Source organism: Solenopsis invicta, chromosome 9 (assembly GCF_016802725.1).
Source record: "Solenopsis invicta isolate M01_SB chromosome 9, UNIL_Sinv_3.0, whole genome shotgun sequence".
Lineage (NCBI taxonomy): Eukaryota > Metazoa > Arthropoda > Insecta > Hymenoptera > Formicidae > Solenopsis > Solenopsis invicta.
The window spans coordinates 10,510,633-10,522,864 of record NC_052672.1 but is presented as its reverse complement, the minus strand read 5'-3'; the positions used below and the strand labels follow the sequence as shown (position 1 = coordinate 10,522,864).

The window sequence follows — 12,232 nt, the reverse complement described above, 5'->3', positions numbered from 1 at the left end:
GATTTTTTCTGTCCAGTTTCATACATTGTGAACGGTGTTACGATCGCGTTGTAAAAATTTACGAGGGACGCTGCGGTCGTTACGTCAAGTCCTCCGTGTCAGCATTACTGGCTCCTCTATTCGCCCCCTCCCCCTTGTCCACCCTCTCCTCCCCCCCCACCCGCCCTCTTCTTTTTACTATCCGGACGGCGTGTGAGCATCGCGTATACGATAGTAATTTCGGCCTTCAATCGCAGGCACGCGTGTGCGATATCTATGACTATGCGCACTCGTACGTTCATGCATGTTCCACGGCATCTTTACGCCGAAAGGCGTTTCTGTCACGTTGTAAAGTTTTTCCAATGAAAAGAGAAGGAGATACGCAGATAACGGCAGCATTCGTTTAAACATTATCATCGCTGATTAACCGCTTCCATCCTTGAAAATACAATGCAGTCTTAGCTAGCCTTTGTAGACCTGCAACCGCGTTTTATTTTTAACTCGCTGACAAACGGACGCGCGAGAAATAATGTTCTCTATTTATGCAAGTTTTTTTTGCGTAAAATAAATGGATATAATAATAGCAATAATTGCAAGCGGATTGAGGAAGAGAAATAAAAATCGTTACATGGACAATATTTTCTTTTAGAGATAGATGAGATAATTATATTCTCCTGCAGACCTTCAATAGATTTGTTGACAAAGTTGGATTGCAAAGCTCTCAATGAAAGCCGCATCGATCGAAAAGAAGTAATTCTGAAGCACCCGTTAAATCGCGAAGAATCAGCATGCAAATTAAAACCGTAAATAACCCGCAAGTTATAATTAACCGCTAGTCGGTATTTCTCCAGTATATCGCTGGTCGACCACCTCTGGTCAAACAAATACATGTGAACTTCAAGAGAGAGAGAGAGATAGGCACGAAAGTTGTTGCGGAGCGGATAGACGGCGAGAGAACAATTTTTGACCTGCACACTGACAGATAATACGCTTCTCTCTCTTTCTTTGCGCCTCTTCTCTTTGCTCCGAATGATTCTTCTTTGTAGGGATTCCCCATTAGGTATATTAGCTTAATTTAGTGTGTAGTAAGCAGTTGTAAAACACGAATTTATAATGAAGAGTAGAGAAGTTATTGTCTATTATACATTAAAAATGATAATTTGATCAAGAACAGATTTCTTTCTTTAAAAAATGTCTATTTTATCATATAAAATAGTTTTAAATTTGTACTTATAATTCTTACTTATCTCTCATTTATTTATTAAAGACTCTCATCACAAAAATAAATTAAGAGAGAAAAAAAAGAGAAAGTATTAGTAAGTAAATGTTACTTGTGAAGTTATCTTCACAATATGTATTTGTTTTAAAAAGATTTAATTATGATGATGAAATGTACATTTCTGTGAAATATATCTCATTTTTAATTGATTAGATCAGTGATATGCAACCCGCGGGTCGCATGCGGCCCGCCTATGAATTTTTTACGGCCCGCTGACTCATAGTCGAAATAATCGCGGATATAAAATCACATTCTCATCAAATGTCACATTAATACGTTTTACTTACAGTTATTTTTGGATTTTCAAGTATTTTTTAAGAATTTAAATTAATGCAATTAATTCCACAAATGAATCCATTTCTAAAAATTGAATTATGTTGACATTTTTTATTAGCACCTTATAATTTTTTTATCTGTTTATTATACACATTTATTATAATATGTATTCATATTAACATAAATATACATACGTGTGTGCGCACGCGTGTATTTTTGTGTTTATACGACTCGCAAGACTTTGCCTATCTCTGAAAATGGTCCTCAGTTTACAAAAGGTTGCGTATCACTGGATTAGACAATATAAAATTTTATTCCTAGCTAATAAACCGATTGACAAAAAAATGAGACATTTCGCAGAAATATATATTTCATCTTCAATTAAATTTTTTATAGCTAATAAATATCGAAGAAAACGTCACAAGTAACATTTGTTTGTTAATACTTGAACTTTTTTTTTTCACAATTTTCTAATGTTTTTTTGAAAGTCATTAATAAATAAATTATGGATAAGTAAGAATTAAGTAATGGTTCGAACAATCTTATGTGAATAATAGACTTTATTTTTCCATATTTAAATAAAAATTCAGTTCAATAAAATAAATTCAAAACCTCACAAATAAATTGTTCAAGTATTTTTTTCTTAGTATATCTTTTTTTCTTCAAGTTGATAAGTATGATACTCGTCACGTGCGAGTATTATACTTAAACGCGTCAATAGCGATGCTTAAGTAGCCAAGGTAAATTTTTCAATACTTTCTAATAATTGAGCATCGATGGGCATGCCTCTTTGAGTAATCGCTCCGTACTCACGCACGCACGCACGCACGCGCGCACGCATGCAACGTCCGTTGGTCGAGCGGCGTTGGACGATGCTGTTTTAGCATGCTTAGCGCGTAGGCCACGCGATATTCCAAGTACGCTGGGCTATTTTCATGCTACGCCGAGAAGACACACGGAGAAGCGAGCTCCGCGAGTATAAGACGCGTCCTCTCTCTCTCTCTCTCTCTCTCTCTCTCTATGCCTACAGCGACGGTGACACGACGGACGAAGCGGCAGCGACCTACGGCCAGACCGTATAAAGTCGGAATCGGCCGGACTGCGCGAGTGGGATCGTCGGAATTTCTCTCGATTTGTCGTCTATTCGTGGAAGGGACTCCCCGAGAGTCGGAGTTGCAAGCCCCCGAGAGCTTCAGACTGCCGCGCATGTGGCTTGACACTCGCGGATATTTCTATCGGGGAAGAGTAATTCGAATGCTATGCAAAATCGCGTTCTTGAATCACTCGGGCTCTCGGCAAATAGCGCGATTCGTATTTGGATGAGCCCTTAAAATAAATATCGGGGAGAACTATTCATCTGAGAGACATTGTCTTAATTTCTAGAACCCAGAGAGAATCATTCCTCGTCCGCGAAGAGCACTCGTGTATAATGAAAACGAAGGAGAATGAGTCTCGAGGTTGAGTAGTCGCTATAAGGCTTAACATTTCTTTGAAACAAGCATAAACACGCGGTGAACTTGGCGTCTGTTTTGTGTGTAAACAATAGCGCGCGAGGATGATAGCACAAGTCCGCGGAGCAAGTTAAAGAAACGTAGAATGAAGGAGATTTATATTCTGTAAACATGTACTCTCCGCTATGCTTTGAAACGTTTGACAAGTGACGCTATATGCGAATGTTAATTTCTAAAGAAGTGTTATTGATACAGTCTCTTGAGAGTCTATCGATTAGAGAGAACCGCGTATGATTGCAAAAGCGGTCAACTTGAGATTTTTTTATATTTCGAAAACGATTGAAAAATGAATATATTTTGCATCTTTACTTTAACTTGAAGTGTAATAATAATTGAAATCTATTTCATCATTTTCAATGCCTGTATTTATTGATTAACTTGAAAGCTATGAATTTATTAGACAAAATGCCTACGTAAAGAAATATTTTAAAAAAATATAGATTTTCTACATTTCCAATGGTTATTATTTCATGTTTAAAATATATGACATTTATTTAATATAAAAGTAAAACGGTCTATATCAGTCACAGCGAATCTTAACCTTTAGCAGGGTGCGTGGGAGTCAAATTGACCCAGATGCACGAATAAATGAATGTTTCTTCGTTTCTCTCGCTTTTATTTGCGACTTTATCGCTTTGAGTATTTTCCTTCTACACCTTTATTTTAGTCAAGTAGCATCAATAACGCTCGAATATCTTAACTACAAACAGCAAGTTCTCTTAAGAAATATTTTAATATAAAGAATATATTAAATATATTAATATTTTAATATAAAAGAATATTTTGCTGTATAAATATAAAAAAAATATATTTGTTTTCATTTCGAATGCTTGTAAATCATTATTTTATGTTTAACATATGTGTCATATTTACTTATAAATAAATATAAAAATAAAAAACTTTGTTTATATATTAAATTGGAATAAAGTGTTAATGCCGAACAATAATTTTACACTCTCCGGTTTGTGCTAAAGGTGTTATTTTTTGCAATAAAATTCTTTATAGTCTTTTGGGGAGGGAGGATTCTATGGATGCTTTTGAGCATCAAACTATTAAATCGCTTGTCAATTTAATAATATTATTCATTCCGGTATCATGTAATAACTGCTTCGAATTCGACTATGCAATTCGCATAAGCTGAAGATTGTAAATATTATTATTCAGCATTAAGATTCGCTGCAACATAGGCCGTCTTATATTTATATTCGCTATTTCATCGGTCTAAATTTCAAACTTATTTGTTGAAATTTATCTTTGTTTAATGCCATTTATCTTATTTATAAATGTGGAAAACAGTTACGAATATAGGTAGCAATTGTGTCGTATATAACGCGCAATGTGACACGTGATTACGATCGTAAAAGTTTTAATTACAAGAGTATCGATTGCGTAGATAACACTGTGATAACTTGTTTGCTACCAGCTCGCTGCGAGATCTTTTTTGATATTTTTTACAGAATACGATAACTCCGATGTAAGAGGAATTCTCCCGATTTACCGGAATACCATCTTTTATACACAAATATGGAGACGTCAGGCGATAGATCATTCGTCAACTGACAGGAATCTCCACTGATTGCTCTTGTGGAATTCTCACGCCACGTGTAAATCTATCAAAGGAATTTGATCCGTCTCGTTATCCATCGTGCATTATGCGGAAGAGATCGCCGTTGATGATTGACACATTTCGCGGAATCGCTTCTTGTCATCGATTCGTTTGCCTAGCTTCTTGTGAATTGCACAGGTTTGAGAAATATTGCCGTGCGATTAACGCGCAAATCTGTGCAAATACAAACTTCGGTGGAAAAAATTCTACACAAATTTAAGAAATGCCACAAAATCTATCTGAATAAAAAATTCTAAATTTTTGTAAAGAGTGGTTTCTGTGTATCTACAAATAGATGAAATTACAACGAATTATAATATTTTTAGTAGCTTACTTTGACGGAAAAAAATTTCTACAAGTACAAAATTTTACTAAAAATAGAAATTTGTAGAAATTATTATTTTCGTTTTCATAGAAATATTTATCTCTTCGTAGAAATATTATATTTATCTTTTGATAGAAATATGTATTTAAGTATTAAAATTGACAATAGTGTTCCAATTCCGTTTGTAGATTTTTATAGCATTTTTTAAATTTATGTGGAATTTTGTACAACTTTTTTCGCCAGGGAAAATATTGTATAAAATGGTGCAAATTGTTTAATGTTTAATCCGTAAACATGTTGGGCTCAATATTTTTTTATCAATGTCTAATTGTTTTCGCACTCGTTTTTGATTTTCAACAATTTTCAGATCTACAATTTCCAAACATGAAACTAATCGATATTTAAACAACACAATACGTTAACATTTTGATGTCTCAAACAATTGATATGAAAAGAGTATGAAAAAAATCAGGTATTATATTTAACAAAAACAATAATATAAATAGAGAAACCAATTTTTTTCAAGTAAGAATTAATTCGGAGTTAATTATTTATCCCAAATTTTATTTATCGATAAGAGAGATACGAACGCGTATTTTCTTCTTTTTTTGCGATACAAAACTGTCGCCTTAAATCAAGCTGTATGATTTTTAGAGTTTGTAATTTGTCAGGGATATTGGTTTTCCCAAAATAGAATTACGAGATCAAATGGAAAACTCGTGTTTCGCGACGCGAACATCCGCGGGTTAAAATATCTCGCGAAAGGCGCGACGGCCGCGCGTGATACAATGGAATTTACTTTACTCGCTATCTAAATTTACTTTAACTGCTCGTGCACCCCCCGATCGTAAATCCACCGAACTTCATTACGCTCGCTCGGCGATACTATAAACCCGTTACGGTCTTGTAATAAGCTTAAAAGGATTGTACGACACTCACCCGTTTTCTCAGGTTCTTAATCGTCACCGTGTGATCTCTCTCGAACTCTCTTGGCCCCTTCGCTGAGCGACACGGATGATGCGATAATTTTGTTACCCGCGCATACGCATACACGCCACTTTGTGAATGGTGACAGCGGTTGACAAAGGATTTCATAAAGTGTCTGCAAAAAGAAATCGATTTCATTTTTATCAAGGAATTTATCCTTGAGACCGTTTACGGCGACAGCGAATCAGTGCGTATTAATTTACATGTAATCTCGGCCGCCAGCAATAAAATTTAAATCGCTGCCGTCGATTTCGACGCTGAGCGAGAATTCCGAGTATTTTGATGTACGGTAAATTGACGGCGGACATGAAATCGTAGAGATACAGTTATAATATAACGTATCGCGTTCCACATCGATCGTGACGCGAAGATCAGCAATTGAGGCTACCATGATTAATTGTACGCGAAGCTTATCGCGTTGTTCCTCAACTAGCATTAATAACCACGCCTCGCGCGTTTGTTTCGCGCGGAAAGGAAGCCGCAAGAAAGCCGCGGCGCGGCGTGCAGCAGAGTCTCTCGCCGCGCGTCGAAACCGGAAGAATTATGTTATTTACACGGCAAACAACTCGTCCTAATTTTCGCGGAACGTTCGAGGTACACGTTTAAACGTCCGATGTTCTCACGCGGATCGTCGATTGACGGGTCTTCGGTGAATTTGCAATTCATAGAGGTGCGTCGTGATAATTCGTAATGAGAGGCGGCGCTCGAATACGAAGAATTTCGCTGTTAGGTTTACCGCCGGTGTGTCACACGGGCACAAGCGAAGGCGAACTATTGGCGATAACGGCGCACTCGTCAGCGATAGAATCTAATTAAACGATTCAGAAGGTAAATATGAAGTCATATATTGTTTACACGACTGACAGCGCGACACTCGAATGACTCAATCGTCGAGCCGTTTCAATCAAAATCCAGAGTGCCGCGAGCAATATATAGTATACCCATTTTACGCTATTCTTTAGTGAATTATCAGATTCTTATCGATACTACACGCGAGATTGTGACAATCAAGATAGTGGCAGCGCGCAAGTTAGATGATGTAACGACAGACAATGAAGAGAGCGAGATTAAAATCTCTCGATCGCTGATTCGCTTTTCCTCGCGTGCAAAATGCACAAGTTGAATGAAAGCTTAAGAAAATTATGAAGAAGAAATTACAGACTGTTTTATATTGCATTTGAAAGTAGTAGACAGAATTTGGCACGTTTCTATCTGGATAAAGAGTTGTTCCAATAAAAAGTGGACATGTGCTCTAATGAGGGTATAATTAATAATGAAATAATTAAGTATAAAATATTATATTTTTACATTTTTTACATTTAAATAATGATTATAAATAAACTAATAATATTATTAAACTTAATAAATTGTTTCCTTAAATTAAAAAATCTTAGTTTGAATATAAAAATAGTCTAATAATAAGTATGTTCCAGAATTGCAACAAAAAATTGCTCATATAAAAATTATTTCTACATTTTATTTACGTAACTATTTTAATTAAGAAATTTTCAATTTGATTGCAAGTAAATAAGCTATTGAGACCCCTCACCGAGTAAATAATAATTTTTTTGGTGCAAGGTATTTTTTTCTCAGTTTATATGTATACATTTCCAAATTTTATTTTCTTTGCCGGGAGGATGTATGTCCAATACATCCTTAACGATAATCCGCTGAAATTAAGATCACAACTAGTGTTACACGTGACTTTTAAAACAGAGAAATATAACGTAAAGTTAAGATGAGAAATCGAAAGCAGAACGAAATTTAAAAATTTATACAAAAAGAGAAAGTGTCGTATACCCGTACGTGCGCGCGCACGTGTGTGTATGTGTGTGTGTGTGCTCCTATGAAGGGAGTAAAACATCCGTTTGTATCATCAAGTTCAGTCTCGAAGAGAGTCTCCTTTCTTTGGGAAGCGCCGGAGGGGGGAGGGGGAAGGAAGGGGAAAGGAGGGATTCCGTGGATAGGCGGCCGTGAACGTCCTAGGGCACGTAGACGCACGGCGGGGTGCGTGACCCAATCACCCGTTCACCGGCAGCGAACGAGCGAGCGAGCGAGCGGAGCGGTGTGGATTCGTGTCGAGTCTCCGCTGGCGCGCGGTGGGGGACTATCGCGCGGAGCGGAGTACGGTAGCGCGCGCGCAGGGTATCGGGCGGAATCCCCGAGCGCACGAGCGAGACCATTCGCGCGCGCGCGCGCTCGCGCACGTGTGTGTGCGTGGCCGTGCGAAGGCCGACGGTAGGGGAGAGTTGCTCCGTCAGACGCAAGCGGACGGCCGATGGGCGCGGGAAGGGAGAGGCAGGGAATGCCGCTTCTTCGTCAGACGCGCGCGGCGACGGCGGCGGCTCGGGTTGCGCGCGTGTGACTCACTTGCACATCGCGGGAATCTCCCGCTTCCTCGCCGGTGGCAGCACCGTACGACCTCGAGCGACCGCCGCCGCCGTCGCTGCGTGCATACAGTGAGACCAGTGAGACGAAGAGAGAGGCGACGGGCGACGGTGACGGCAGCGGCCACCGCACGATCGGAGAGTTCATCCGGTGCAACGACGCGCGCGCTTGGCCGCCGCGCCGCACAGACCCGCTACGCGATACACCAGTGTTTCCCAACCTTGCTTCCGTAGCGACACACTTCTGACGTGATCCAATTTCCATAGGAATGTCGTAACGCGTAATAACGATCGTTACTTCGGCATAATGATTCTAACGTTTTAGATGGGAACGAGATGGATTAATTGATTGAAAGCTCAATAGCAATATGTGTTAATTATTGCTTTTACTAATTAACTTTTGCATATTCGAATTATCACACTGAGGAAAAAAATTCCTAAATATTAATAAATATTTATTCGAATGTTACCAATAAAATATTTATTAAATATAAATATGTATTTATTTAGTGCAAGATCTACTAATTTAATTTAAGTATTGTTTTTTATTAGAGAATAAATATTAATGTTCGAAGTAAATATTTGATTAGTACTATTCGAATAAATATTTATTAAAATTTAGAAATTTTTTCTCTTAGTGCAGATGCATTGTGTGCAAGCAACTGATTACACATTAGATAAATAGTAACGAAATACCTATACAATAAAATCGGTACACTAAATATATTTCAATGAGAGACGAGGGTTTCCAAGTAATTTACGAGCGAGAGAAATATTATCACTGATTTGATTTACGCAAAAACTGCATTTAGCGGATGTTAATTGGACGACGTATTCGTACATCTGGCGCACGCACAATCTGGCGATATAACCACGATAAATGTGCAATAAATGCGCTGTTCGCGTAACATTAAAATACTAACAAACGGTTAAATTTACTGACGCGCCCGTCGCCACGTCGAATGAGTCCGCCGAAACAACAACTGTCCACGCTATAAAAAGCAGCATTCTGCTATTATCGATTATCGCACATCAGTTAAATTAGACTTCACCCCGTACCAGCAGAAAATAATCGAATGGCTATCGTAAGCGTAAGTGGAATTAATGATCGAACGGCAGGGCAGGTGGGGGGGATCGATCTAGAGTCTGACTCATTGTCAGAAATCAACGAATATGCCACGAGGTTTCGGTGCTCGTTCGTTTCTCTTACGTGTTGAGAAGAATTCCCGTCGATCTTGCCACGCGCGTTAAATATTCAAAAAGCCAGAATTATCTTTTCTCTCCATCCACGATGCGAGGAAGACGATCGAGGGGCAGAGAGGATCAACGTTCGACTCGTTGGCGAAAGTCGCGAAACCGCGCGCAGCCGGTTTCCACAATCCGGTGTTCGATAACGCTCTCGACGTCACTGATTCACGTGCGACGGAATTCCGAGCATTCGCTGACTTCTACAGGTGCGGAGGAGCCGACGCTGTTGTTGTATAATAACATGCGAGAATGGCGCAACGCCATTCAAGCCTGATTTCCCGTTTGTCAATTGAGCCAGATAAGAACGAGGGCTTCCACACGGGCTTCTTGTATTTCGTGCGATAATTAATCGGCAACTCGTGGTCGCGTTTTCCTGTTTAACTACGCGGCCACGCACGATTGATATAATAAATCACGCCTTATGCATGTCATGTCTAGCGCGATTTGAATCCCGCATTAACTCTTATTCTACCGAAGAGGTAGAACCCATCTCATCTGTGAAACAATTTTTTTTACAAAAATTAATAATTGAATACGGACCGCGTTTTGAATATAATGCAATTAAAGATGAGGTTTATACACACTGAAAGAAAAAATTAGTAAATTTTAATAATTACTTATCGAAATAGTATTAATCAAATATTTAATACAAGAACCGCTAATTTAAGTATCATTTTTTCTTATAGAATATTCATGTTTATGGAATGACTGTCGCTCTCGAGTAATTTATTTTTAAGTTGTTTGGATCTTCGATAAAATAAAGGTTGAAAAGTAATACTAAAAAAAAGAGACAAAGTAGAAAAGTCATTAAAATTAAACAGAAATATCAAAACACAACTCAATTGCGACAGAATGCGAAAATTATTAGGATTTTCAATACACGTGAGTGTTATTGACTTTTTGCAACGTATCGAGACGAAAGATAGAGCCAAGATAAAATTTTGATCTCAAACGGTAGAGCACTAATTGAGAATCAGACGTAAATAAGCGCGAAAATTGAGGTATGACGGGATTAAGCCGCGGTCAGTTGAACGAGCGCTTAACGCGTCTGACGCGTCCGGCATAAAACGATTAACGAATTGTCAGATCCATATAGCGCGCGGTGGCATGATGTACGTTGCACGACGTACGGCAGACTGAACGAACTATTCATAGGTTGCAATTGGTCATTTGTACGAGTTTACGCTTCGCCTCTTCGGGCTCTCACTCGCGATTATGCCCAATATCATACGAAGCAACAACTATGACTTGCTTTCTGATCTTATCCACTCGTTTAACACTAACGCTAGTAAAATTGTTGCCCATATTTTCCATTTAACAATTTAAAAAAAAAACAGACTAAAACAATTTTGAAATAGATGCTCACGTTGTTTTCTTACTGCATTTATTATGTAATTTTGGGCGCAATGTATTATTTTATGGTTTCTGTATTATTTTTATTTGAAAAAGACGCTTATAAAAAATTAACTCCCGTGGTTTTTAGATACAAGAAATATCGTGTTTAATTTTTTGATTTTTATCAAATATCCATCATGAATATAGATTTGTCTCATATTTGCCCCTCGGTTTTGGCCAAGCGGCAAGATATAACATGAGAATCTTCGCGCGCGTACGCCTGCTGATACATCGACAAGAGAGGGGACTGAGGTCAGGGAGCGAGCTATCAAGATAGAGGGCAAACAATAATAACACCAATACATCAATAAGGTACCCCAGAGACTCGCGTAGCCTAGCTATATCGGGCTTTTATTCGGACTGGAGGAAACGACGTGGGCGAGATCGCTAAACTCGGCGATCGAAAGTCCGAAAATAAAACTTTATGCCGTGAGTCCGCGACTAACTTCATACGCGCACAATGGCACGGCCGAAAATCTCACGTCTTCTCTTCGACGCGGTGACGATCGGTCTAAAATAAAGTGGTGGAGGCAATTTTATTTTAAGCTAATTCTTTTATTTCGGAGAATTTTATTTTCGGAATTCTTTTGGTGTATGATTGACGATCTTTTTTTTTTTTTTGGCGAGATGCGTGACATTTTCCGATGAAATTGGCAAACGGATTTATTGCATGGACGAAAATGATTTTCGCATAAAACTGCGTTACGATTTTCATCAAGGTATTTCATTTTACTTGTCACTTAAACGCAATTCTGGATGAAAAAATAGCAATTGTTGATGCGAGATAAGGTCACGTCGATTTTTATTCTTTTATGTCGAAGTAAATTTAAATCTTACAATTGTATTAATTAAAATTTTGAGAGAACTAGAAGTGGATTCTACACGCTTTTCTCGTTTAAAGTTTATCCAAAGTACATTTTTATTCTTTTCTGAAACAAATTGCAAAATAATTTAACACGATTTTCCTTTTCCAGTAGCCATATAAAAATTGCAAGATACCTACTAAATGTTATTTCGCTTTAAATGTTATTTAGCTTCTCGTGGAATTAAATGCGTCCACGGAATTGGAGCGCGTTATTCGCAGGGAAATAACTGCGGTGTATTTTATACTAGCGAGTATAGTCGACCAAAATCTGCATCTGCGTTTGCTCGAAATGCAAACAAAACGTATCGTGACCCATTTTCGTTGCTCTGCGGACTCTGGGAGTGCATGCGAGCTCAGTATTTATTGCACTGCCA

The 12,232-nt window shown here is 38.2% G+C and overlaps 2 protein-coding genes across 4 annotated transcripts in view; one reads left to right on the top strand and one right to left on the bottom strand.

The window, feature by feature from the left end:
- LOC105207388 overlaps nucleotides 1–6,429 on the bottom strand; it is a 148,472-nt gene extending 142,043 nt beyond the window's left edge. For both annotated transcript variants that reach the window (XR_005575544.1, XM_026136983.2), the window contains exon 1: nucleotides 5,916–6,429. Coding sequence is in view for 1 of the 2 variants with exons in the window: in XM_026136983.2 (XP_025992768.2) it covers nucleotides 5,916–6,101 (186 nt within the window). In the remaining variant the exon portion in view is untranslated. The remainder of the gene's footprint in view (nucleotides 1–5,915) is intronic.
- The window catches only part of LOC105207389, a 33,210-nt gene that overhangs the window by 1,809 nt on the left and 19,169 nt on the right, over nucleotides 1–12,232 (top strand). The gene's annotated exons all lie outside the window — the stretch shown is intronic.